At 41.5% G+C, this 22,625-nt stretch overlaps 1 protein-coding gene across 1 annotated transcript in view; it reads right to left on the bottom strand.

Annotated features, from left to right (window-relative positions):
- LOC106570456 (calcitonin gene-related peptide type 1 receptor) overlaps nucleotides 1-18,302 on the bottom strand; it is a 42,209-nt gene extending 23,907 nt beyond the window's left edge. The window contains exons 1-4 of the mRNA XM_045694897.2: nucleotides 17,572-18,302; nucleotides 12,215-12,325; nucleotides 10,697-10,809; nucleotides 3,793-3,884 (exon numbers count right to left, since the gene is read on the bottom strand). Coding sequence (XP_045550853.2) covers nucleotides 3,793-3,884; nucleotides 10,697-10,809; nucleotides 12,215-12,325; nucleotides 17,572-17,920 — 665 coding nt within the window. The 5' untranslated portion in view covers nucleotides 17,921-18,302. The remainder of the gene's footprint in view (nucleotides 1-3,792; nucleotides 3,885-10,696; nucleotides 10,810-12,214; nucleotides 12,326-17,571) is intronic.
- Between the last annotated feature and the right edge of the window lie 4,323 nt (nucleotides 18,303-22,625).

The following is a 22,625-nucleotide window of genomic DNA, read 5'->3' on the forward strand; positions in this document are numbered from 1 at the left end:
AAGTGCAGCTGTACTGCGTCAAATACCACTGTAAACTGCACATCTGGGAACATTAAGACTTTCAGTTTTGTAGGGATCAGCCTATAAATATAGTGCCATGATCATAAAAACGATGTTCCCCTAAAAAGCAATGCTTTGCTTGCCATCTTTAAAACGTAATTGAGGTCATAATTAGCTGATCGCTTTGATCGTCCATTGATGCTTTACAATGCCAAGAAAGGATCTATTCTATTCTATCTGATTCGTGTCATGACACAGACACAGTGTAGTTTGAGCGTTTACTTTTGTTTTGGATAGCGGCTAGTTGGCTACTAAGATATACACCTGAACTATGTCTTAACTAGATTTATGAGCAGGTATAAACTTTGCGGAACATTGCAGTCTGTTACAGGACCTACTGTACGTTGGCTCACATTGCAGTCTGTTACAGGACCTACTGTACGTTGGCTCACATTGCAGTCTGTTACAAGACCTACTGTACGTTGGCTCACATTGCAGTCTGTTACAGGACCTACTGTACTGTACGTTGGCTCACATTGCAGTCTGTTACAGGACCTTGGCTCACATTGCAGTCTGTTACAGGACCTACTGTACGTTGGCTCACATTGCAGTCTGTTACAGGACCTACTGTACGTTGGCTCACATTGCAGTCTGTTACAGGACCTACTGTACGTTGGCTCACATTGCAGTCTGTTACAGGACCTACTGTACGTTGGCTCACATTGCAGTCTGTTACAGAACCTACTGTACTGTACGTTGGCTCACATTGCAGTCTGTTACAGGACCTACTGTACGTTGGCTCACATTGCAGTCTGTTACAGGACCTACTGTACGTTGGCTCACATTGCAGTCTGTTACAGGACCTACTGTACGTTGGCTCACATTGCAGTCTGTTACAAGACCTACTGTACTGTACGTTGGCTCACATTGCAGTCTGTTACAAGACCTACGTTGAGCCACAGCTGCATTTGCTGGTTAACACCCTACTTGCTATATCCATTTTGCTGGTTAACACCCTACTTGCTATATCCATTGAGATTTGAAACACGTCAAATGTCAACATTTTGGGAATTTTCATATTGGCAACTGAGCCAAATGAGAACTATCCCAAGTCTGTATTAACCAATATGATGCAGAAATGTTGTTTTTGCTCATGCAGTAATGTCCCTCATAATGTTTATTCAAAGATAATGGCCTAATGGTTATAGATTCTTAGAAAAAAAGGTTCCAAAAGGGTTCTTCAGCTGTCCCCACAGGAGAAACCTTTTTGGTTCCAGTTAGAATTATTTTTGATCCAGGTAGAACCCTTTTGAGTTCCATGTAGAATGAACCCTCTGTAGAAAGGGTTATCCTATAACCAAAGATGGTTATTCAAGGGTTATCCTATGGGGACAACCGGGGGAACCCTTTCAGCTTCAAGATAGCAAAAAAAATTAAGAGTGTATGGACATTTAACAACTTATCAACGGCTCAGACACGAGACGTATGTGGCAGGGACTCAAAGGGAAAACCAGCCACGTCACGGACACCTACGTCTTACTTCCGGATAAGCTAAACACCTTTTTCGCCCGCTTTGAGGATAACACAGTGCCACCAACGTGGCCAGCTACCTAGGACTATGGGCTCTCATTCTACGTGAGTAAGACATTTAAGCGTGTTAACCCTCGCAAGGTTGCCGGCCCAGATGGCATTCCAAGCCACTTCCTCGGAGCATGTGCAGACCAACTGGCAAATTCATTCTCTCCCTATCCCAGTCTGCTACACCCACAGCGTCTTTCTTTTTCCCAACGCGGTTAAGCCAAAACCACGCCCCGTTATTCACAGAGGCGTTCTACAACGCTTTGAGCGCTCTCCAAGTCCAGAAGTGAATCACTCACGTCACTGATTAATAACATTTGCCCATGTAGTTCAAGATTGAAAAATATATAACATAGTTCAAGATTGAAAAATATATAACATAATGTCGAGGACTGACCTAGCCATTAACGTCCCTTAACGCTCAAAGATAGATTCAATGGCTGTAGCATAGCTTATTCGACTTAATGATTAGCTAATACATATTTGAGAAATTATTAATAATAAGCATATGCTTTTACCTGACTTCTAATGATAATATAACAACTTCAAATACGGAGCTAGTAACGTTACATAGCCTAGGTAAACTTAGCTGACCTTCAAGTGAGGGAATTCGGCAGAGTTCTGAGACATTTTACAACTCTAAAAATAAATACATGGGCAAATTTGACCAAACATGATAATAATAGGCCTGCATTATGGTAGGCAGCTAATTGTTAAATTACACTTTCCATCCTTACCTTGGAAGGCCACTGTCTCTGCGCTGATCGCCTGTGAGTGAGACAACATTTGCCAGCCAATGACAGCGTAGTAGAACGCCTCTCTGAATAACCGGGCGTAGTTTGGCTTAACTGCGAAAGGGAAAAAGAAAGACGCACCCTAGACCCACTTCAATTTGCTTACCACCCCAATAGATCCACAGACGATGCAATCACCATCGCACTGCACACTGCCAGTGTTATATCAGTTGAAACACACGGCCATCTTTACAATTCAGCTATCTCAAAGGAAACACACGGCCATCTTTGCAATTCAGCTATCTCAGAGAAAACACACGGCCATCTTTACAATTCAGCTATCTCAGAGAAAACACACGGCCATCCAGTGGTGGTAAAAGTACCCAATTGTCATACTTGAGTAAAAGTATATATTCCTTAGTTGAAAGTTACTCACGTAAAAGTGATAGTCAGCCAGTAAAATACTGCATTATTAAAAGTATTTGGTTTTACATATACTTAAGTTTCAAGAATAAAAGTAAAAATCATTTAAAATTCCTTATATTAATCAAAACAAAAATGTATTTCTCACATGCACCGAATAAAACAGGCTAACGGTAACGAGGCTACAGTATATATAAGGGTACAGGTACCTAGTCAATGTTCTGGGGAACAGGTTAGTCAAGGTAATTGAGGTAATATGTACATGTAGGTCTGGGTAAAGGGGCAAAGCAGACAGCAAGCACCATTTTCTTGTTTTAAAATGTATGGATAGCCAGGGGCACACTCCAACTCTCAGACATTATTTACAAAAGATGCATTTGTGTTTAGTGAGTCCGCCAGAGGCAGTAGGGACGACCACGTGTTCTATTGATAAGTGTATGAATATGACCATATTCCTGTCCTGCTAAGCATTCAAAATGTAAAGAGTACTTTTGGTTGTCAGGGAGTAAAAAGTATGGAGTAAAAAGTACAATATTTTCTTTAGGAATGTAGTGGAGTAAAAGTTGTCAAAAATAAAAATAGTAAAGTATAGATACCCCCAAAAAACTTCTTAAGTAGTACTTTAAAGTATTTTTACTTAAGTACTTTACACCACTGCGGCCATCTTTACAATTCAGTTATCTCAGAGGAAATACACAGCCATATTTTCAGTTAAATAATGACAAGATGATTGATAAAGCACTCTCAGATCCTTAGGAGAAATATATTATACCGCCTGAACTGTATCAATCAGTCATCACCACCATCAATATTATCAAAACTTTCATCATATTTATCACCACTATCATTATCAACATCTTCATTTTCATCACGATTAGATGTGTCTTCATCTTCATCATAATCACCATTATCATCATCATCGTCATCATTATCACCATCCTCAGAAGTATTCATTAATCATGTGAAAAAAAGCTTTGATAGTCCAAGACCGACTACTCTCTCTAATCAAACCAGTAGTTTGTTTCATAAAGAAAGCAACAGCAGCATCTAGAATTACCTGAAGTAGAAGAATATGGCCAGAGAGATCAGGAGGGAGGCTATGGAGAAGGCATGACCCACAATCGCCATGTAGTACAGGATATAGGCCATCTGGAAAATACAGATACATGAACATTAAAACAAATGGGATCATACAGTGGTGCATCAAGGACATTCATGAACCATTAACCCTGATTCCATTTGCTACCTTGATGTAAAGAAAATATGAAAGGGGTGAGACTAGGACCTTAAAGGGATACTTTGGGATTTTGGCACTCATGATTATGATTATCTACTTCCCCAGAGTCAGATGAACTCGTGGATACTATTTTTATGACTCTGTGTCCAGTAGGAAGGAAGTTTTTACGAGACAATATTAACTAGTGTTACCGCAATGACAAAGTTTACAGGAACAGCTAAAATAAAAATGGTATCCACGAGTTCATCTGACTCTGGGGAAGCAGATAAAGGGCTTCACTGCCAAAATCCCAAAGTATCCCATTAAGGTCTAGGACCTGGGTATTTCAAATCAGGTCCTTAAGCTCTGCAGCACAGCTGGTTTTCATTCGTACTCTAATCACAGTGTGACTAAGCCACGCTTGAACCATTTACCATGTAGAACAGTGGTCACTAACTAGTCGATTGACTGGTCAATTTCCAAGCCATTCCTCGTCAATAACCATTTCTGTAAAAAAAACAACCATGAAGCCTTGCGTTCCTATTTTTTTAAATTAGTTTTGCGGTGTTGGCGGCAGTTGCACTTGATTCAGTAGCCCTAGGTCCGGGATGGTAAAGTGTTCCCATTTTGAACCATTTCATGTGTCTGTGTTTGCTAACTACCTCGCTCAAAGAGTGCAGTGTATAAAGTCAGAACATCTGCTGTCTCAGCCACTGCCTGTCACCAAGAGTGAACCCCAAGGCTCGATCCTAGGCCCCACGCTCTTCTCAATTTACATAAACAACATAGCTCAGGCAGTAGGAAGCTCTCTTATCCTTTATATGCAGATGATAGTCTTATACTCAGCTGGCCCCTCCCCAGACTTTGTGTTAAACGCTCTACAACAAAGCTTTCTTAATGTCCAACAAGCTTTCTCTGCTCTTAACCTTGCTTTGAACACCTCCAAAACAAAGATCAAGTGGTTTGGTAAGAAAAATGTCCCTCTCCCCACAGGTGTGATTACTAGAGCTTGAGGCAGTCACATCATACAAGTACTTGGGAGTATGGCTGGACGGTACACTGTCCTTCTCTTAGCACATATCAAAGCTGCAGGATAAAGTTAAATCTAGACTTGGTTTCCTCTATCGTAATCGTTCCTCTTTCACACCTGCTGCTAAACTAACCCAGATTCAGATGACCATCCTACCCATGCTAGATTACGGAGATGTAATTTATAGATTGGCAAGTAAGGATGCTCTTGAGCGACTAGATGTTCTTTACCATTCTGCCATCAGATTTGCCACCAATGCTCCTTATAGGACACATCACTGCATTCTATACTCCTCTGTAAACTGGTCATCTCTGTATACCCGTCGCAAGACCAACTGGTTGATGCTTATTTATAAAACCTTCTTAGTACTCACTCCCCCCATCTGAGATATCTGCTGCAGCCCTCATCCTCCACATACAACACCGTTCTGTCAGTCACATTCTGTTAAAAATCCCCAAATAAAATACATCCCTGGGTCGCTCGTCTTTTCAGTTCGCTGCAGCTAGCGACTGGAACGAGCTGCAACAAACACTCAACCTGGAATAAAACCAATAGAACAGGAGAACGCATATTATGAGGAAGTCTAATCTCAATCTCTTCATTCAAAGACTCCATCATGGACACTCTTACTGACAGTTGTGGCTGCTTTGCGTGATGTTGTCTCTACCTTCTTGCCCTTTGTGCTGTTGTCTGTGCCCAATAATGTTTGTACCATGTGTTGTGATGCTACCATGTTGTGTTGCTGCCATGTTGTGTTGCTACCATGTGTTGTCATGTTGCATTGCTACCGTGCTGTGTTGTCATGTGTTGCTGCCTTGCTATGTTGTTGTCTTAGGTCTCTCTTCATGTAGTGTTGTCTCTCTTGTCGTGATGTGTGTTTTGTCCTATATTTTAATTTAATTTATTTATATTTTTAATCCCATCCCCCAACCCCGCAGGAGGCCTTTTGCCTTTTGGTAGGCCGTCATAGTAAATAAGAATTTGTTCATAACTGACTTGCCACTTGGCAGGCCCAGAGAGCAAATCAAGTGCACCTATATGTCTACTGCTGGCCAATCAGATAGCTCAGATCACTGTGTCTGCACGGTTTCCTAGAGCCATAGACTGTAAAAGAAGTTGATTTAAAAACATATTTATTTATATATTTCACCTTTATTTAACCAGGTAGGCTAGTTGAGAACAAGTTCTCATTTACAACTGCGACCTGGCCAAGATAAAGCATAGCAGTTCGACACATACAACAACACAGAGTTACACATGGAATAAACAAACATACAGTCAATGATACAGTAGAAAAAAAGAAAACAAAAAGTCTATATCCAGTGAGTGCAAATGAGGTAAGAAAAGGGAGTAAAGGCAATAAATAGGCCATAGTGGCAAAATAATTACAATATAGCAATTAAACACTGGAGTGATAGATGTGCAGAAGATGAGTGTGCAAGTAGAGACACTGGGGTGCAAAGGAGCAAGATAAATAAATAAATACAGTATGGGGATGAGGTAGTTGGATGGGCTGTTTACAGATGGGCTATGTACAGGTGCAGTGATCTGTGAGCTGCTCTGACAGCGGGTGCTTAAAGCTAGTGAGGGAGATATGAGTCTCCAGCTTCAGTGATTTAGTTCGTTCCAGCCATTGGCAGCAGAGAACTGGAAGGAAAGATGGCCAAAGGATGAATTGGCTTTGTGGGTGACCAGTGAGATATACCTGCTGGAGCACGTGCTACGAGTGGGTGCTGCTATGGTGACCAGTGAGCTGAGATAAGGTGGGGCTTTACCTAGCAGAGACTTGTAGATGACCTGGAGCCAGTGGGTTTGGCGACGAGTATGAAGCGAGGGCCAGCCAACGAGAGCATACAGGTCGAAGTGGTGGGTATTATATGGGGCTTTGGTGACAAAACGGATGGCACTGTGATAGACTGCATCCAATTTGTTGAGTAGAGTGTTGGAGGCTATTTTATAAATGACATCGCCGAAGTCGAAGATCGGTAGGATGGTCAGTTTTGTGAGGATATGTTTGGCAGCATGAGTGAAGGAGGCATTTTTGCGAAATAGGAAGCCGATTCCAGATTTAATTTTGGATTGGAGATGCTTAATGTGAGTCTGGAAGGAGAGTTTACAGTCTAACCAGACACCTAGGTATTTGTAGTGTTGGAATCGGCTAAACTTTGAACATTGAGATATTAAATGAATGATAGGAAATGAAAGAGACTGGGTGTTATGTTAGAAGTTAATGGTTCTCTGAAAAAAGACAGAAGGCTTTGGAATGTGTTTGATGGAGGAGAGGAGAGCGATGGGTTGATATAGGGAAGACAGATGGACATCTCTGTATTAGATGAAAGAGGGGTTGAGGTCAGGAGGTGAGGAGGTGAGGACAGATTCTCTTAAGAGTAATAAATGTTTGGAATCCTGTTACCCTCTTTATTAGCTTCCTGTAGAGCCATAAAATGTAAGGATTGGAGAGAAAGAGGAGTGTCTTAAGTGGGATGTATATAAACTGTGATGTCTGAAATGTTTTGCTGTCTGATTTCAGCTGTACAGAACCTTTGGGATGAATAAACTTGGTTAAAGCTTCTCTAGTGTCCGTGGGTTATTTACTCTGAAAAATAAGAACCTAACAGTAGTTATCCACATATACTAAGTCAGAGCCGTCCAGAGTAGTGATGCTGGACGGGCGGGCAGGTGCGGGCAGTGATCGGTTGAAGAGCATGCATTTAGTTTTACTTGCATTTAGGAGCAGTTGGGAGGCCACGGAAGGAGAGTAGTATGGCATTGAAGCTCGTCTGGAGGTTAGTTAACACAGTGTCCAACGAAGGGCCTGAAGTATACAGGATGGTGTTGTCTGCGTAGAGGTGGATCAGAGACCACAGGCCCTCCGATTTGACACACTGAACTCTATCAGAGAAGTAGTTGGTAAACCAGGCGAGGCAATCATTTCAGAAACCAAGGCTGTTGAGTCTGCCAATAAGAATGTGGTGATTGACAGAGTCAAAAGCCTTGGCCAGGTCGATGAATATGGCTGCACACTAATGTCTCTTATCGATGGCGGTTATGATATCATTTAGGACCGTGAGCGTGGCTGAGGTGCACCCATGACCAGCTCTGAAACCAGATTGCATAGCGGAGGTCGATTCGAAATGGTCGGTAATCTGTCTGTTAACTTGGCTTTCGAAGACCTTAGAAAGGCAGGGTAGGATAGATATAGGTCTGTAGCAGTTTCGGTCTAGAGTGTCTCCCCCTTCGAAGAGGGGGATGACCGCTGCAGCTTTCCAATCTTTGGGAATCTCAGGTGATAGGAAAGAGGTTGAACAGGCTAGTGATAGGGGTTGCAACAATTTCGGCAGATCATTTTAGAAAGAGAGGGTCCAGATTGTCTAGCCCGGTTGATTTGTAGGGGTCCAGATTTTGCAGCTCTTTCAGAACATCAGCTATCTGGATTTGGGTGAAGGAGAAATCGAGGAGGCTTGGGCGAGTTGCTGTGGGGAGTGCAGGGCTGTTGACCGGGGTAGGGGTAGCCAGGTGGAACGCATGGCCAGCTGTAGAAAAATGCTTATTGAAATTCTCAATTATAGTGGATTTATCGGTGGTGACAGTGTTTCCTAGCCTCAGTGCAGTGGGCAGCTGGGAGGAGGTGCACTTATTCTCCATGGACTTTAGTGTCCTAGAACTTTTTTGAGTTTGTGCTACAGGATGCAAATTTCTACTTGAAAAAGCTAGCCTTAGCTTTCCTAACTGCCTGTGTATATTGGTTCCTAACTTCCCTGAAAAGTTGCATATCACGGGGGCTATTCGATGCTAATGCAGAACGCCACAGGATGTTTTTGTGCTGGTCAAGGGCAGTCAGGTCTGGAGAGAACCAAGGGCTATATCTGTTCCTGGTTCTACATGTTTTGAATGGGGCATGCTTATTTAAGATGGTGAGGAAGGCACTTTTAAATAATGACCAGGCATCCTCTACTGACGGGATGAGGTCAATATCCTTCCAGGATACCCGGGCCAGGTCGATTAGAAAGGCCTGCTCTCTTTCGCGTCGTCTGAGATTCCCAAAGATTGGAAAGCAGCTGCGGTCATCCCCCTCTTCAAAGGGGGGGACACTCTTGACCCAAACTGCTACAGACCTATATCTATCCTACCTCTCTAAAGTCTTCGAAAGCCAAGTCAACAAACAGATTACCGACCATTTCGAATCCCACTGCACCTTCTCCGCTATGCAATCTGGTTTCAGAGCTGGTCATGGGTGCACCTCAGCCACGCTCAAGGTCCTAAACGATATCTTAACCGCCATCGTTAAGAAACAATACTGTGCAGCCGTATTCATTGACCTGGCCAAGGCTTTCGACTCTGTCAATCACCACATCCTCATCGGCAGACTCAACAGCCTTAGTTTCTCAAATGATTGCCTCGCCTGGTTCACCAACTACTTCTCTGATAGAGTTCAATGTGTCAAATCGAAGGGCCTGTTGTCCGGGCCTCTGGCAGTCTCTATGGGGGAGCCACAGGGTTCAATTCTTTGGCCGACTCTTTACTCTGTATACATCAATGATGTCGCTCTTGCTGCTGGTGACTTTCTTTCGCTGGGCGGGCCATTTGAATTTTTGGGGGCAAAATTAGAGTATACCCACTTCTCCAGGCACCACTACACCACTGAGTACAGCAAAGTGTTCCGATAAGCTTGCGTTGTTATTCTTAGCTGCTTGTGTTGTTTTTTTTTATAATTCACTTTCTCTCATCATAGGAGTAACAACAGGAATTGGTGCATGAGGAAGAGATAATGTAGTGCGACTTGAGTTCCACCATCAGCTGGAAGAATGTGTCTCCTGTTCTCAGCAAAGGGAGGAGGGAGAGCGGAGAGACGGGTGAGAGGCAGCCTCACCGCTGCTCCCTCCCTCCCCTCAGGCTGATCATCAGATGCAGGCCATCAGTCCAATAAAAATACAATTATATTTTGCCCACTCAGCTGTGGCTCACAAGTAATACAACAAATGATCTATTATCAGTGTGATCATATACCTACATTTTTTAAATATAATTAAAAATTGTCTGACAAGAACATTGGCAGGGCAATTCAAGCATAGCCAATATGCAGTGATAATGTATTGAGCCTAAAGCGTACTGCACAAACTTCATTGCTACAGAACTGTTTTTAATTGGTTAATGTTGCATAGGCTCATGTTTTTCAAGTCATGTTTAAAAACAAACTGAGCGGTAGATCTCGGCATGCATTTTGACTCAGAAAGAGATCCTGACTTATAAAAGGCTGGTGACCACTGACGTAGACAAATAGTCATAGCATTCTTTGTGTCCTCAGGATGCCCTGCTATAGCACTTTGTGACATCTGCTGATTTAAAAAGGGCTTTATAAATACATTATAAATTTGATTGATTTAAGAAACCAGCCCTGCCTGTTTCCCATTGCTAGGGTCAGGAGTTTTACTACTACTCACTGGTCAGAAATAGAAACCTTTGCCAGCTTAATTTGACCAGTTGTTCCCTCTATGACCTCTTCCATATGTCATGATTGTAAAATGTCATCAAGAGGAAGCTTTATCTAGCTTAATTTAACACATTTTTCCCACCTTTGTCTCCTCTGCATTGAATATACCTGTATTATCCCCTTGAGAAAATGTTCCCTTATTGTGATTGTAAAATGGGATCAAGTGTATGCTCAAAATAGCATGTATAAATGGGATTGATGGATCACTCTGTGACAACCCTTACCTTCAGCTTGCCTGTAGTGTGGAAGTTACACAAGGTGTAGTTGGACCACGTCCTATTGGTGTCTGGGTGGCGGAACCACTGTCCTGATTCGCTACAGATCTTTGTAGCTTTTTCTGATGAAACAATCAAGTAGGACTAATTTACATTTTATCCAGAGTGACTTACAGTAGTGAATGCATACATTTCATACATTTCTTTTCTTTTTTCCATACTGGTCCCCCGTGGGAATCAAACCCACAACCCTGGCATTGCAAACACCATGCTCTACCAACTGAGCCACACGGGACTGTTAAACATGCTATGAAACATGTTTAACACTTAGACACTTAAAGGAGTAGTTCACTATTTTACAACTTGATGTTAGATGGTTCCTCACCTCGAAAGTAGTCTATGGTAGTCTATGACACTTAAAGGTCGACTTTGGACAAAAAACGCAAAAATAACGGCTTTAAACTGTATAACTGATCAATGCACCATCATACCAGGTCATTGAATGCAAAAATAAATACAAATAAAATGATGAATGAGATATTTGGCTACAGAAGTGCCATTTCTTACCGATCTCTACAGCTTCTGTCCAAAAACTTATCCTGTGAAATGACGTCAACACATACTGGAGGAGTTACTGACTAGCTACAAGTGGCTAGCTTAGCTAACGAACTAGCTACGTCGGTCGCGGCGCCCATGACCAGGATGACACATCGATGAACCACCAAATGCACACCCCATATCTGTTTGAAAATTGAGAAAGAGGCGAGTTGGACCGTTTTGTGTGCCCAAAGTTGACCTTTAAACATAAACACTTAAACTGTGCAACATGTCCATAAGCTTTGCAACCTCTTGAAACCATGAATAATGAATTAAAGGTCCAATTGCAGCCGTTGATACTGTGATATCAAATCATTTATGGGTAACAATTAAGGACCTTACTGTTATTGTTTTTAATTAAAATGGGCAAAAATAGATTATTAGCAAAGAGCAATTTCTCATGCAAGAATGTTGCTAGGACTGTCTGGGAGTGGTCTCAGTGGGAGGTGGAAACTGAAAACTAGCTGTTGGCAGAGAGGTTTGGAACTCTCTTTCTTATTGGTCTAATAACTAATTTACCCCCTGGTGATGTCACCAGGCAGGCCAAAACTCCATCCCACCAAAACAGGCTGAAATTTCAAGCCATCTTTTCAAACAACTAAAAGGGTTTTATCATCATTTTCACAATTTCACAGTATTATTCCAACCTCATAGAGTTCAAATATATATAAAGCACTAGGCCTTTAAATACTATGAATATTTTAAATTCAAGCCAAGTTCCACAGTGATGCGTTTATCACAAGGAGTTAACAAGTCAGCATTGGAGCGTCTGACCGACCAGAACTTTGACTTTATTTATTCTTGCTTGTAGTTTACAGAACGTAAAGAAATGCAGAATTTACATAGTAAAAAAATAGCATAGAAAACAAACGCACACACATAGAGACAAACAGGACACAAAAACAAACGCCTCTTATAGCCAGGCCTTACCTGTGGAGTCGAAGTCAGGGAAATAGTTGGGGCAGTTCTGCCAGGTGACTGTCCCAGCAGGTGTATCATCCCAGCACAGCCAGCCATCCCAGGTCCGGTTACAGTACAGCCCTGCACCGCCAGCAACACACAACCAGACACAGCACACGAATGAAGACTCACTGTGAAAACACTACGTAGTTTAGCTTAGTGAAACCAGCTGTAGGCTACATATTTGGCCACACTCGTCTGTCATCTGTCTACTGGAATAGCATGTTAATCGTAGCTCTGCACAGTGACATTGTTTGGCTCTGTGATTTGTGACCGTACCTGTCTTTGTGGGTTCTTCTGATTGTGTGCTGTAACCTTGAAGTGGCTATGAAATGTATTATATTCTATTATAATTCTATTCTGGAATAATCACACACTCTGAGTTTGTATTATTATACACTTTTAAAACCAATACGTTTTTCTGCCAACTTTAGCATCCAGTGAATTTTTTGCCGACTTTTCTTTATAAAAGATATTGCCAGTTACAAAGCCTCTACTTTTATTTCCGCCAACCTTACCTAGTCATGATTGAGGAAAAGTTCTGCCTACTATAAAATGTATCCGTAATGCTGTGGTGGCATTGGCAAGCACTACGCCAGGCCCGTTTCAATACGGCCCGCGCTATCATGCTGAGATCACATAAAGAATTTGCGATTGTAAAGTTCCGAAAAAATTATTTGTTATTCAAATTAAAAGACCAATGAACACTCGCCTAATGATTTAACTCCCACCGCTTGTGGGACATTTATTTTGAAGGCACAAGGACAGACGGTAACTGATAGGCTGACATACACGTCACAGTTACAAATAGCAGCTATCTAGAAATTGCGCAAAAATTCGTTTTTCAAAGAAAAGAAAAGGAAATTAGACAATGAATGTAGGGTGTTTCAGCAAGAGTGGACATCGAAATATGTATTTATTGAGGTATCAGGGAAAGCTGTGTGCTTAGTGTGCAAAGAGAGCATCGCTGTCCTGAAAAACTACAACTTGTCGCGACACTTCCAGACGAAGCATGCAGAGAAATAGAGGAATATGTCTTCTGAGCAGAGGGCAAGTGCATCGAAAGAGTTGCTTTCTCAGTTGCAAAAGCAGCAAGGACTTTTCACAAAACTGCATTCAGCAAACAACGGAATTGCTAGAGTTAGCTATGTACTGTCCCACAAAATTGCTAAAAATAGCAAGCCATTCACTAAGGGCGAATTCATTAAAGAATGTTTAATTGACTCTGCAGCAATACTTTGCCCTGACAAGAAAGAGCTGTTTGAAAATGTTTCCCTGTCAAGACGAACAGTGACACGGCATGTTGAGGACATCACAGAGAATATGGAACAACAGTTGAAAGACAAGGTAAAGGATTTCACCTATTTCTCCTTGGCCCTGGATGAGAGCAGTGATGCATGTGACACGGCACAGTTGTTGATATTCTTACAAGGCATAACCCCAGACTTTGAAATTACAGAGGAGCTTGCTTCAGTGCAGCCAATGAAGAGCACAACCACAGGGAAAGATTTCTTGGAGGAGGTTAATAAGTGTGTGTCAAAGCTGGGACTGACTTTTGAAAGTTATCCAGTGTGACCACTGATAGGTGCCCAGGAAAAAACGTTGGCCTTTTGAAAAGGATACAAGATCAAGTAGCTGAGCTGAACCCAGATCAGAAAATGATTTTCCTGCATTGCATTATTCATCAGGAGGTGCTCTGTAAATTTGTTCTGAAAATGAGCCATGTTGTGGATACAGTCACTAAAGTGGTAAACTTCATAAGAGCAAAATCTTTAAACCACAGGCAGTTTGTCTCACAGTTGGAAGAGAGCGTCAGGTCATGCAGATCTCCCCTACCACACAAACGTGAGATGGCTGAGTTTGGGGAAGGTGCTTAAAAGTCAGAGATTGTTGAGTTTTTGCAAATGAAAGGAAAATATGTGGAGTTTTCTCATCATTTTGAGGATTTCAAAGTGTTGGTATTGGGTATTTTCCAAAACATGTGTGCTCATTTCAGAGGAGCCAGCAAAAATAGTGCACTCTATATGTGCTCTGGGTCATTAGACACCATTAGACATGTACCTGTCTGGGGAGTGGACATGACTGTTTATTTATGTACCAGTGATATGGCCTAATATTTACTGTTGCTATGGTTACGCCTATTGGGAATTTTCCAGAACATGTGTGTTCATTTCAGAGGAGTTAGCAGGATGACATGTCTGTTTATTTTTCAACTATTGCTATGGCTCTAATGTTTCCATGCCCTAACATGAAACCAAACTAAAATTAGTACAAGGCAAAAAGATAACGGTGGCTAAATGCCAGAGGGGATGAATCATTAACATAAAAAGGAGTTACTATGTCTGTGACGTAAGGAGGAAAAATGTATAAGAAGTATGTGCCAATGTTGAAAAGGCAGTTGTTTTCATGAACCAGCTCAGCTTTTATTATATTGTAATAAAAGTCTATTTCAACTCACAGGCTCCGGTATTTGAGAAATATTATTGACTGAATATTTCCACGATATTGGAAAATGACATGCTGTTGGTTTTCTCTCCTTTCACCTTCAATGTGGATAACGCTCCCACTGACCTGCAAATTGGGCTTATCGATCTTCAGTCTGATGCAGTGATTGGAGAACTATTCAAAACAATGTCACTGACGAGGTTCTATGCATCTCTCGATGAACAAAACTACAAAGATTAGGAGTCATGCTCAGAAGATGTTTGTACTGTTTGGGTAAACCTATGCATGTGAACAGACATTTTCAGTGATGAAATTTAACAAGTCAAGGCAGAGATCATCTCTTACTGACTCTCACATCTCAGCAATCCTGCCCATAGCGACGTCAGAAACTATACCTGACTTCACTGCTCTAGTCAATGCCCATCAGAGACTTCATTCCTCACACTGATTGAGTAGTTTAACTGTAATGTTGAGCTCTCTCTCTTTCTTGTGTTTTTGTGCATACCCGTTAACAAGAGTTTTGTCCGTGGTGCAGAATGCACAGTGTAATTTTCCCTCTGTGTAGTTCATTGCATGTTTAATAATGAAAATACCTACCAAAAGGAGAACATAGATGTGGTTTATTTCTGTGCATGTTAAAAAAGTCTAATAAGTAGCATATCTGGACATGATTTACAGTAGATATATCTATCAACACAGTCATACACATGATGTATAATCTTGTAATATGATTCTGGCCCGCGATGGCAAAAATATATTCTAATGTGGCCGCCCAGGCCTGCACTACGCTCTTAAGCTCGTGGTGGTTGCTAAGCAGCACCCGTTACTACTATCCTCCTAACAGTTTTAAACTTTGCGAGGCATGTCAGTCACTTCACCCATCTCTTCGCATAGCCCACCACATGCACTATTTTCTTAACCACAACTGGACAGATCCGTAAGGAATTACTGTGGGAATAAATAATCACTGAATTATGAAAATACTGGAATAAAGTAGGCCAATGAAATTGAAGGCATCAAATTCTTGCTAACGGAAACTCCCAAAGTCATCCAATATTGTTATAATAGCCTACATTTGATTGAAGCAATAGCCTACCCGCGTGTGGTCAACTATTTCAGCACCATTTCGTGTTGCTTTGAGACAAGCCTGGGGTCTTGATAAATCAATCAATGTCCGATTTTTCTTTTCACTGAATCTCAGTTTGGATTTTGGTTAGGCTACAATTTGTCACCCCCTGATCTGTTTCACCTGTCCTTGTGCTTGTCTCCACCCCCTCCAGGTGTCACTCACTATCCCCGGTGTATTTATCCCTGTGTTTTCTGTCTCTCTGTGCCAGTTCGTCTTGTTTGCCAAGTCAACTAGCGGTTATCTCCTAGCTCCTTTTTTTCCCGGTCTCTGTTTTTCCTAGTCCTCCTGGTTTTGAACCTTGCCTGTCCTGACACCGAACCCGCCTGCCAACGCCTTGTACTGTTTGGACTCGGACCTGGTTACTGAACCCCTGGCTGTCCTGACCTCGAGACTGTCTAACGCCCTGTACTGTTTGGACTCTGACCTGGTTATTGAACTCTCGCCTGTCCCCGACCTGCCTTTTGCCTACCCCTTGTGTTATAATAAATATCGGAGCTCAACCATCTGACTCCTGTGTCTGCATATGGGTCTCGCCTTGTGCCCTTATACAATGAGGCTGTGGAAATGTTAGCCAAGTTGAGGTGAGTGCTGCTCATGATCATCTTGTCTAGTAGGTTCATTTATTAGGACTGCATGTTATGTAGCATGTTATGTAGTTTAACAAGGGGATTGTTTACTCTTCACTTGCAGTCGCTCAGTAGCCTAGGCCTATTCACAACCAAAAAGCCTTGTTTCACTGAATCTCTGTCTGTATATTTGGTTAATTCTCTGACTGGGGAAAAATAAGTGGAGGTAGTATAGCTCATCTTTCACTTGGTCATCTAGCACCGATCAGAAATATTTACCATGCAATAATGTAACCTAAATCAAGTGTAGGTCATTATTTTTGCTCGAAAGCAAAAGCGCACGGAGGATGTCAAATATGAACACGAGACTCAGGTGCTTTTGAAAATATCTATTTATTTATATTATTTTCTATGTGTATCGTGATGAAGATACTCTCAATGTAAAACCCTACTGCCTGCTCCCTAACAAGGCAGAGTGAGTGTAGGAAAGAAATGAAACGTGGATGAAAAAAGTATGGACTTGGGCTCTGTTTCAAAATATCGCTTTTTTTTTTATATGATAACGTTTCCACACGTTACCATGACGCAAGTTGTATGGGAAAAATATGATTAGTATTTTATTCTGTTATATTTCATTATATTCTTAGCCTACTATAAAATATGTGTGTTGACTGTGATCAGCGTAGCCTAAGTGTGTCTTGTCTGTTTAATGAACAAAATAACTAGAGTTCCTGTGCATGGCACAGCCACATGGCACAGCCACATGGCATATAGACTGCACAGACCAGTAACATAATTCAACTCAAAATATGCCATTCTATTCTTTTGAAAATACATTTCATTAGTCTTATAATGTTTCTCATGACCTGAGTATTTTCTCAATGGATTTATTAAAATAGACACCCACCCACATCTGTATACCACTACTACCACTCCTCACCGGCATGTGCGCTGGAGGTATAAAAGACATGTGCGCTGGAGGTATAAAAGACATGTGCGCTGGAGGTATAAAAGACGTGCGCTGGAGGTATGAAAGGCATGTGCACTGGAGGTATAAAAGGCATGTGCACTGGAGGTATAAAAAGCATATGCAGGCAAAAATGTTGTAAAAATGCCAATTTTTTTACAGGCAAAATCTCAGAAATCCTATGTGAAAACGGAATTAGAGTAGCGCACATCATCACTACCTGATTTGTTATACGGCTGGTCTCTGTTCATCTTCTCAAAGCATTTGTATTGACCGTCGATGATCTTCTTCCTCTCCTCCTCCTCCTGACTGACCCTGGGGCTGACTGGAGTCTCCACAGTGGGCTCTAGCAAACCATGGGGAGTCACCTTCTGGCTGACTGGAGTGTCCACAGTGGGCTCCACAGACCCTGGCTCTAGCAGACCATGGGGAGTCACCTTCTGGCTGACTGGAGTCTCCACAGTGGGCTCCACAGACCCTGGCTCTAGCAGACCATGGGGAGTCACCTTCTGGGGAAGAACCACATGTAACGGGACAGACACCATAAAGAAACACACACAATACAGCATGAGGATTTCTACTTGTCAACAGGGAACAGTAACAGTTATTATATAAAGACAGATCAATAACTAATAGAAGTAGAAAACTGTTGAAAAACATGTAGAAAACACTTCAGACAACATACAGAATGAGTAGGCGGGCCCAGAGTTGTTCCTGATCAAGAGACCAGACTAGGAAAACCTCCTGGCTCTAGTTATGGTGTTAAACAAATCAAAGGAATAATAGCCAGGAAACACAACAGACTGACAACAGAAACAGATTAAGGATTAGAATAGCCTGACTAGAGCTGCTGGGGTCCTGTCTGCACAGCCAGGGTTCGCTCCTAATGGCACCCTATTCACTAAAAAGTGCAATAGGGTTCTGGTCCAAAGTAGTGGACTTTATAGGGAATATGGTGCCATTTTGGATGCATAGCCTGTCCCAGACAGACCTGTACTCTTTTGTCCATTAATCAACTGAGAACGAATCAATCTCCAATTACCTTGAACTTTTCCTTGGAGAACGTCAGACATTTGGACCAGGTCTTATTAATGAAGGGACTTTGGACCCAATTACCAGATTCATCACAATATTTTGACACTTTTCCTGTAAAAAAATAAACAATTCATGGTAATTGTTAGCGTTATAATTTCAGCGATGAGTAATGGTGATTTGGCAGCTACTGAATCCATCATTGTCATGAAGCTGCTGCTATAGCTACTGACTGGACTGTAATATCAACTGTAGAGGCAATAGTTACCCACTGGGTACACGTCAGTTCAACACCTAGTTTTCATTTACATTTGGTTGAGTTGTCAACTAACGTGAATTCAACGTGAACATAACAAAACATTTCACTATGTCATTAGGTTAGAAGCTGGATGAAAGAAATATGAAATGCATTTACACTGATGATTTGTGTGGAAACAACGTTGATTCAACCAGTTTGTGCCCTGTGGGTAGTTTTTTCTCTCATTTTGCTGTCATATAAATGTTGTTATTTGTACCGCAGATTGCCCCTTTAAGTGTTATTCTGTTTGTCCTCATTACTCAATTGAGCATCACTGCATTCCATAACACTGAGAGCCAGCTCCTTGTCATTTAACTAATTCACCACCAAAGCTAGAAAAACACTTAAGATATAAGTTATGGGCATCACATAACACTTTAATATACCAGACTTGGGGAAACTCTTCCCTGCTCTAATCCCTAAAGCTTGAGTTGAATCTCCTGTTGGATAATGACTGAGATCACGATGTTCCATGTCTGTAAGCACGCTAACCCAGCAGCCTGTCCTCCCCCAGCAGCTAATCAATGGTTCTGTACATAAAACCCAGCTAAACTATCCAAGACAGCTTGCTTCAACCAAACAAAAGAAGAGTGAAATAATTAGATCGATTGTTGCATCACTAGTGATTAACAATCTATATACTCTACACTCATTAGTCCAACTCTCATTGCGTCACTGGTCAGATTGGTCAGATAAGTACCTGTTTTCAAAAAGCATCTCGGAGTAGGAGTGCTGAACTAGGATCAGTTTTGCCTTTTAGATCACATTCCATAAGAGTACATGGACAGGGAGGACCTGATTGATGTTTGATACAGATCTAGGACCAGTTCCCCCCCGTCCATATAATCTTTTTCAAGCAAAACTGATCCTAGATCAGAACTTGAGTGTAAGATGCCACATTGTCATTCCTATAGAGACTATTGGTAAAAATGATCTCTATAATCTACTTGTGGCCTGGCCAGTTCCCTCTGCACAAATTTGATCATTTATCAGTGTGCGGTCTTACCAGAGGTGTCCAGGCCAGGGTAGTCTGGGCAGTTCTGTGTGGCGTAGGTCCCCACCGGAGTCTCGTCCCAACATAACAAGCCATCCCACATACGACTACAGAACACACCTGCATCAGGGAGAATTACTTTTTAATATCTATAGCTAGCTGTGCATTAATAACACTTCAGGCTACCTCCATATTGCTGAACCATGTGTTAACGATTCATGTCTAACCCTATTATTTACAGTACCAGTCAAAAGTTTGGACACACCTACTCATTCAAGGGTTTTTCTTTATTTTTACTATTTTCTACATTGTAGAATAATAGTGAAGACATCAAAACTATGAAATAACACTTATGGAATCATGTAGTAACCAAAAAAGTGTTAAACAAATCAAAATACATTTTATATTTTATATTCTTCAAAGTAGCCACCCTTTGCCTTAATGACAGCTTTACACACTCTTGGCATTCTCTTAACCAGCTTCACCTGGAATGCTTTTCCAACAGTCTTGAAGGAGTTCCCACATATGCTGAGCACTTGTTGACTGCTTTTCCTTCACTCTGCAGTCCAACTCATCCCAAACCATCTCAATTGGGATGAGGTCGGGTGATTGTGGAGGCCAGGTCATCTGATGCAGCACTCCATCACTCTCCTTCTTGGTCAAATAGCCCTTACACAGCCTCAATGTGTGTTTTGGGTCATTGTCCTGTTGAAAAACAAATGACAGTCCCACTAATAGAAAACCAGATGGGATGGCGTATCGCTGCAGAATGCTGTGGTAGCCATGCTGGTTAAGTGTGCCTTGAATTCTAAATAAATTACTGAGTGTCACTAGCAAAGTACCCACACCATCACATCTCCTCCTTCATGCTTCATGGTGGGAGCCGCACATGCAGAGATCATCCGTTCACCTACTTTGCGTCTCACAAAGACACGGTGGTTGGAACCAAAAATCTCAAATTTGGACTCATCAGACCAAAGGACATATTTCCACCGGTCTAATGTCCATTGCTCGTGTTTCTTGGCCCAAGTCTTGCTTTCCTGTGGCGGTCCTAATGAGAGCAAGTTTCATCATAGCGCTTGATGTTTTTTTTGACTGCACTTGAAGAAACTTTCAAAGTTCTTGACATTTTCCATATTGACAGACCTTCATGTCTTAAAGTAATGATGAACTGTAATTTCTCTTTGCTTATTTGAGCTGTTCTTTCCATAATATGGACTTGGTCTTTTACCAAATAGGGCTATTTTCTGTATACCACCCCTACCTTGTCACAACACAACTGATTGGCTCAAACGCATTAAGAAGGAAAGAATTCCACAAATCAACTTTTAACAAGGCACACCTGTTAATTGAAATGCATTCCAGGTGACTACATCATGAAGCTGGTTGAGATAATACCAAGAGTGTGCAAGCTGTCATCAATGCAAAGGGTGGCTACTTTGAAGAATCTAAAATAAGAAATGTACACTTTTTTGGTTACTACATGATTCCATATGTGTTATTTCATAGTTTTGATGTCTTTATTATTATTCTACAATGTAAACATTTTTAGAAATAAAGGAAAACCCTTGAATGAGTAGGTGTGTCCAAACTGTTGACTGGTATGGTACATTTGAGACATTTAGCAGATGCTCGGTGTCACGCCCTGACCTTAGAGATCCTTTTATGTCTCTATTTTGGTTGTTCAGGGCGTGAGTTGGGGTGGGCATTCTGTCCTTTTTTCTATGTTTGGTATTTCTTTGTTTCGGCCGGGTATGGTTCTCAATCAGGGACAGCTGTATATCGTTGTTGCTGATTGGGAGCCATACTTAGGCAGCCTTTTTTCCTTTGGGTTTTGTGGGTGGTTATTTTCTGTTTAGTCATTTGTTACCTGACAGAACTGTTTCGCTGTTGCACTTTGGTTTTTTGATTGTGTTCCTTCAAATAAATGTCATGATGAGCACTAACCACGCTGCGCCTTGGTCTACTCTTTCAGACGGCCATTACACTCGGTGCCTTTAGCACTTTCCATAAAAGCAGAGATGCTCCAACCATTTAGCTATGATAGTTTTATAGGCCTATATCACAGTATTTAAGTATTTTATAGGCATATAACACTGCATTTAAGTATTTTATAGGCATATAACACTGCATTTAAGTATTTTATAGGCATATAACACTCCACCCCAAAACTATCTTTTGGTATTTTCTTCATTAGTCCATTGTTGACATATTCCCAACTTGTCAGCAAACAAGTTTTCAAGATATGTAACTTTCAAAATACAGAAATTATCTCCGTATGACGCATTTCACATCATATGATGCTGTGTTTTATATTATATAATGTAAAATGCATCATACAGGATTATTTCTGAATTTTGAAAGTTACATACTATCTTGAAAACTTGATTGGTGACAGTCCCAAAAATGTTTTGCTTATGTCAACAATGGACTAATGAAACAAATACCAAAAGATAGTACCAGCATTTCAATTACCTATAGCATCAAGGGAGCACTGATTACACATCCATCCACTAACATTTACTTACACAACAAAGGTCATAGCATCAACACTAGTGCTTTCTCAAGGAGCCCTAGTAATCAGATCAAAGGTCATAGCATCAACACTAGTGCTTTCTCAAGGAGCCCTCGTAATCAGATCAAAGGTCATAGCATCAACACTAGTGCTTTCTCAAGGAGCCCTAGTAATCAGATCAAAGGTCATAGCATCAACACTATGCTTTCTCAAAGAGCTCCAGTAATCAGATCCCAGACTCCCAGTAAGTAGTGTGATTAGATTGAAGGGGCAATCTGGGATTGGTACATCCATTTTTGTACTTTTAAATGAGTGATTTGTGCTTCACCTGTGATGTTGTGCTTCTGGTCTCGGCTGAACAGCTCAAGACATTTGTATTGACCCTCGGCGGTCATGGTCTGCCTCTCGTCCTCCATTATGGTCAGGACAGGCCTG

Source organism: Salmo salar, chromosome 14 (genome assembly GCF_965601325.2).
Source record: "Salmo salar chromosome 14, fSalSal1, whole genome shotgun sequence".
Classification (NCBI taxonomy): Eukaryota; Metazoa; Chordata; class Actinopteri; order Salmoniformes; family Salmonidae; genus Salmo; species Salmo salar.